At 45.9% G+C, this 5080-nt stretch overlaps 1 protein-coding gene across 1 annotated transcript; it reads right to left on the bottom strand.

Annotated features, from left to right (window-relative positions):
* Positions 1 to 975: 975 nt before the first annotated feature.
* FGFBP2 (fibroblast growth factor binding protein 2) lies at positions 976 to 4766 on the bottom strand. The gene is made up of 2 exons (XM_003898510.5): positions 3209 to 4766; positions 976 to 1409 (listed from the first exon to the last, which is right to left on the bottom strand). The coding sequence occupies exon 1, from the start codon at positions 3898 to 3900 to the stop codon at positions 3229 to 3231; it is 672 nt and encodes a 223-aa protein (XP_003898559.2). The 5' UTR covers positions 3901 to 4766; the 3' UTR covers positions 976 to 1409; positions 3209 to 3228.
* Positions 4767 to 5080: the final 314 nt, after the last annotated feature.

The following is a 5080-nucleotide window of genomic DNA, read 5'->3' as shown; positions in this document are numbered from 1 at the left end:
GTCAGGAGTTCGAGACCTGCCTGACCAGTATGGTGAAATCTTGTCTCTACTAAAAATACAAAAATAAGCCATGTATGGTAGTGCGTGCCTGTAGTCCCAGCTACTTGGGAGGCTGAGGCAGGAGAATCGCTTGAACCCAGGAGGCGGAGGTTGCAGTGAGCCTACATCGCACCACTGCACTCCAGCCTGGGTGACAGAGTGAGACTCTATCTCAAAAAAAATAAACACATAAATAAATAGCCGTTAAAAAAAAAGACAGAGAGTGGACTATTAATGTGTTCTTAAGTAAAACAAATATGAAATTAAGAACAGAATGAGTCACTTTTTGCGTATGTCTAGTAAAATCCAACTTCCTTCCTTTCCAACTCTGTTGATTAATTCAATTGCTGAGTGTACAGGGTTGTCCTGTTTCAGGTTCACTTCTCTACCTTTTTGGCTAGCTGCTATTGCTGCAGGGTGGCTGTGCTGGATTGACTAGTGCCCGCCAAAAATGTATGTCCATCTGGAATCTGTGAATATGATCTTATTTGGGAATAGGGTGTTTGCAGACACAATGGAATTAAGACAAGGTCATTCTTGATTAGGATGGGCCCTAATCCAATGGCTGGTGCCCTTATCAGGAGAGGGAAATGTGAACATACACGCAAGGGAAAATTCCATGTGAAGACAGAGTCAGGGATTACAGTGATATGTCTATAAGCCAAGGAATGTCAAGGATTCCTGCAACTTTAAGAAACAGAGAGAGAGGCATTGAACAGATTTTCCCTCAGACCCTCCAGGAGAAACTAACTTTGGTGACATCTTGAGGCATTTCTTGCCGCCATCGCTGTGAGAGAACACATTTCTGTTGCTTTAAGCCACCTAGTCTGTGTAATGCATCATGGCAGCCTGAATAAAACACCATGACTTAATGGGTAGCCATGATCTCTATAGCATCTAGGTATCGCGTTCGTTAAGAAGATTAAAATCGTATTTCTGAAATCATTCCTTTATTTTGCACACACATGGCTGCTATTTACTGAACTTCCTCTAACTCCAAGTCCATGTTGCCATGCAATGAAATGTGACAAATTCATGTCTTGCTCAGAAGGCTAAACTGGAAATTCATGAATGCTTACAGATTTAAACTTTCATAACAGGCTCAGATCAACAAAGCAAAACTTCTACAGATAAAAAGTAGATGTGTAAGCTTGTCACTCTTGGGCCCATCGGCACCTGTTCCCTATCATATTGCTGAACTCTGTGAACTCCAGAAAGGAAGCTTTCTTTTCCAAACTTCAGAGAAGCTGCAGATCAAGAATTTGGCCAGTTGCATCCGGTTAGAAACTCCCTTCTTCCTGTGTGAGAACGTTGGACTGAAAGCGGCATAATACAAAAAGAGATGGTTCTCTGTCAGGGAGAGGTCAGCTCTGAAAAAAAAAAAAAAAAGGAAGGGATGAAAAATTCTTTATTAGTTGTTATGGGCTGAATTGTGGAACTGTGTCCCTCCCCAAACCTAAAAACCGTAGACTTAAGTCCTAACTTCCAGTACCTCAGGGAGTGTTTGTACTTAAAGATAGGGGCCATTAAGGAGGTGGTTAAGGTTAAAGGGGGTTGTTAGGGTGGGACTTCATCCAGTATGAATGGTGTCCTAACAAAAAGAGATGAGGACACAGATCCACACAGAGGAATGACAGTGAGAAGGCTGCCATCTATGACTCAAGGAGAGTCCTCAGAAGACACCAATCCTGCTGAAACTTGATCTCAGACTTTCAGTCTCCAGAATTGTGAGAAAATATATTTCTGCTGTTTAAACCACCCAGTCTGTGGCATTTTGCTATGGCAGCCCTAGCAAGCTAATACAGTAGTCCTACGCGGCTCATCTGCAGGATCAAGATATTGTTTTAAGCTTTAGCACCTGTATGCATCTGTATGTAAGCTGCACATCTGTCTGTATAAATATGCATAGATGGATGTCTAAATGGGTACTCTTCTAATGGTTAACATTGTTTATCTCTGTGTGGTGAGACTATGGATGAAGTTTTAAAATTCTTTGTATTTTTCTGTTGTGTTTGAATTTTTCAAATGCTTTGTGTGTCTTATTTGTGGAAAGACCAAAAAAATCAACTTTTAAAAGAAAAAAAAAACCAAACAAACAAGCACCTCCCCTCAACAGTAATTTTTTTGTTTTGGCTTAAGGGGTCCATTTTCTCCTCTGGGACCGATCTGAAACATTAAACAAGCAGGAAATCTCCAGCCCACAGCAGCGGACACCAGAACAACTTTGGCGTGACCCGACATTTCTTGCTGCCCGGGCGCTATTAGAACAAGCCTTATTTGTTTTGTGGTATTAGTTATCAAAGTGCTGCTTATCAGGAAATCTGCTTTTTTCCTATTTTTCTGACATGGATAATATGAAAACCCTCAGAAACTCTCCTTTTAAACTCAAAGTGCACGAACAAGACTAGAATCCCATGTAAATGAACTCCTTGCTGATGTATACAACTAATGAAAGCTGCTGCATTTAAGGAGAAAGATCAGTAATAAGCTTTATTTCCACAAGAAAAAGTTTGGTCTTTTAAAAGCAATACTTGGAGTTGATTAAATCTGTTATTATTAATTAGATTTTCTCTTCCGTGATGAACAAAAAATAGTTAAAGGCTTTGAGAGCTGTGAGAAAGACTTTGAAGATTATTTGACTCAAACTTTCCTCGGTGCACACCACCCCCCACCCTAACTCCACCGCAGGAGAGGAAACAAGACGGGGTGTGGCGACACCTCCACCGTGACACAGCACCTCGGCCACAAACAGCTGTCGCAAAGGCTTGGTTCAGTAGGAAACATCACCCGGGAGAATTCCAAAGGCCTAAGTTTAACAGTGGGGTGGCCCCATCACAAGGAGATTCTCAACCTTGGCTGCACATTCAAATCGCTTGGGGGAGCGTTTTAAAAGTATCCATTCCTGCTCTGCTATGCTGGAGACATAGATGGAACCGTCTGGCGAGGGGCCTGGGCACCAGCATTTTTAGAGCTTCTTGTAGGTGATTCTTGTGCATCCCCAGGGTAAGTGCCACCCCTGATGAACCACCTCATCTACTCTGCTCTGCAACAGACAGCCTCAAACCCACCCCCAAACACATGCTGAGACTCTGATGTGGTCGCAGTAGCTGTGAAAGTGCTAAGTGCCGCTCACGTAGTCTCTGTATGTGAGTAAAGGAAAGGGTGTTACCTGTAGGCGTCTTTCACTTGTCACCCTTGGAAGAAGCTGATGAGAAAGGCACACAGGGCCTGGAAGGGTTTCCAACAGTGTTCCCAGGCCTTCTTCTTTGCTTCCTCATTCCCTCCAGGCCTGGGTCTAGTCTCGGTAGCTTTGGCTGTGGGTAGGGTGGTGAGTTTGGCTTTTCCCAGCTCTTCCATCGAGTCCTTTCCCAGCTGTGTTGCTTCTGTGAGTTTCACTGTGGCCTTGGGCCTCAGAGATGGCGTCCCAGCCTCAGGCTGCTGGTTGGGCACTGGGCTGCCGTTGAGGCTGGAAGTCACCTGCTGCATGTGGGCCTGGGGCCCAGCCTTCCTGCACACGGATGGCCTCAGCACCAGGGCCCCCTGGCATGCATGGTGAAGGCGCCTCAGCTCCTGCAGGGCTTGGTTCCAGTAAGGTTTGGGGTCAGCAACGAAAGCCTGGCACATACTGGGCTGCCCCCTGTACTCACACCAGTATGTCTGCTCTGTGTTGTGGCAGTCGACGCGAAGCCAGACTTCTCCAGCATCTGGCCCCAAGCTGCTGGGGCGCATAGTGCAGGAATCTCTCCCTCCAGTCTGGAAATGGAATTCCTCCCCAGTGCTTCCTTGCTTTTGCCTCGGGGTCTGACCCAAAGTCCCCAGGCAGGACAAGGTCACCAGCAGGAGGCAGGGGACGAACTTCATGGCGATGCTCTAATCAACTTGCCTGCAACCCTGCACCAGGAGACAGAACCCAAGTGGGACGAGTCACCCTTTAAAGGGGGCTGCACAAAAGACTCTTTCTCTGCAAGGGTGGGGAAGGTGTTTCACAGCAAATGAGAAACATGCCCACAGACCTTAGACACTTGGCAAGGGCAGAGCAGCCACCAGGGGCCACCTACCACAAGCAAAGGGAATGGTTTTCCTGAGTGCATCAGAGAGATCTGCCCCGGCCCTGTCACACACAAAGCACTACACACAGCTTTGGGGTTGAGGGTTTTACAGTTTTCCAACCACAGGGAGCTTGCTCTAAAATTGGCCCTTGTACGGGAACAGCCTTCTTTGTCAACATTCGGTATATGCCAAGGTGTGGCAGTGGAATTCTGGAAAGAGAGGTTTGTAGCTGGGAGTCTGGGCTGCCTTGAGGCTCCCCCCTGCTCCTTGGAATCCCCATCTTGGGGGACCATGGGTTTAGATAATCCAAAGGATGCCAGAATTTTGTGAGCCGAGGTGTTGAGATGGCCTAGCAAATGCAAAAAAGACTATGTGAGGCCGTGTGAGGATGTGTGTGCTAGAGGGACACAGAGACACTCCCCCTCCCACCCACCGAGCTGAGAGTCACCTGGTGTGGCCTCTGTGGGGCTGTCCCACCATCACCATGGCCACAGGCCACAGTGCTGCAATGCTCACTTCTCTTCTTTTTGCACGCCTGACAATTGCACCAACTGAATGACCAGGAAGGCATGCAAATATATGTTCACACTGGGATTCAGTCTATTTTAGACCATGAATTCTATTTCAAATTCAATTGAAATAACACAGTTTTCATTATATCCCAGAAAAATACGATTTTAAACATTATTATTATTGTTCTAAAAATAGAAAAAATCCCAAAATAAATTGAAAATAACTTTTGGTTCTGTGTCAAGAATCATATTTTGGTATGGTCATAACTGTCTTTTGATGACTTTCCAGAGGGCACTGTGGAGTGGACTAAAGGTGGCAATTTGCTGTTAGGGATAGGGTTGACGGACGTTGCGGGACTAGTTTGAATGTGAAGGATTTATCTTGGCGATCCCACGTGGGGTAGCTGGTACCTGGCACAGCCTTCCTTCCGCCTGGATAACCTGAGTCCTGAGAAGACCTAGTAGCGCTGGAACTAAAG

The sequence above is a fragment of the Papio anubis genome, chromosome 3 (genome assembly GCF_008728515.1).
Source record: "Papio anubis isolate 15944 chromosome 3, Panubis1.0, whole genome shotgun sequence".
Taxonomy (NCBI): Eukaryota; Metazoa; Chordata; class Mammalia; order Primates; family Cercopithecidae; genus Papio; species Papio anubis.
This window is presented reverse-complemented; position numbering and strand designations above follow the sequence as displayed.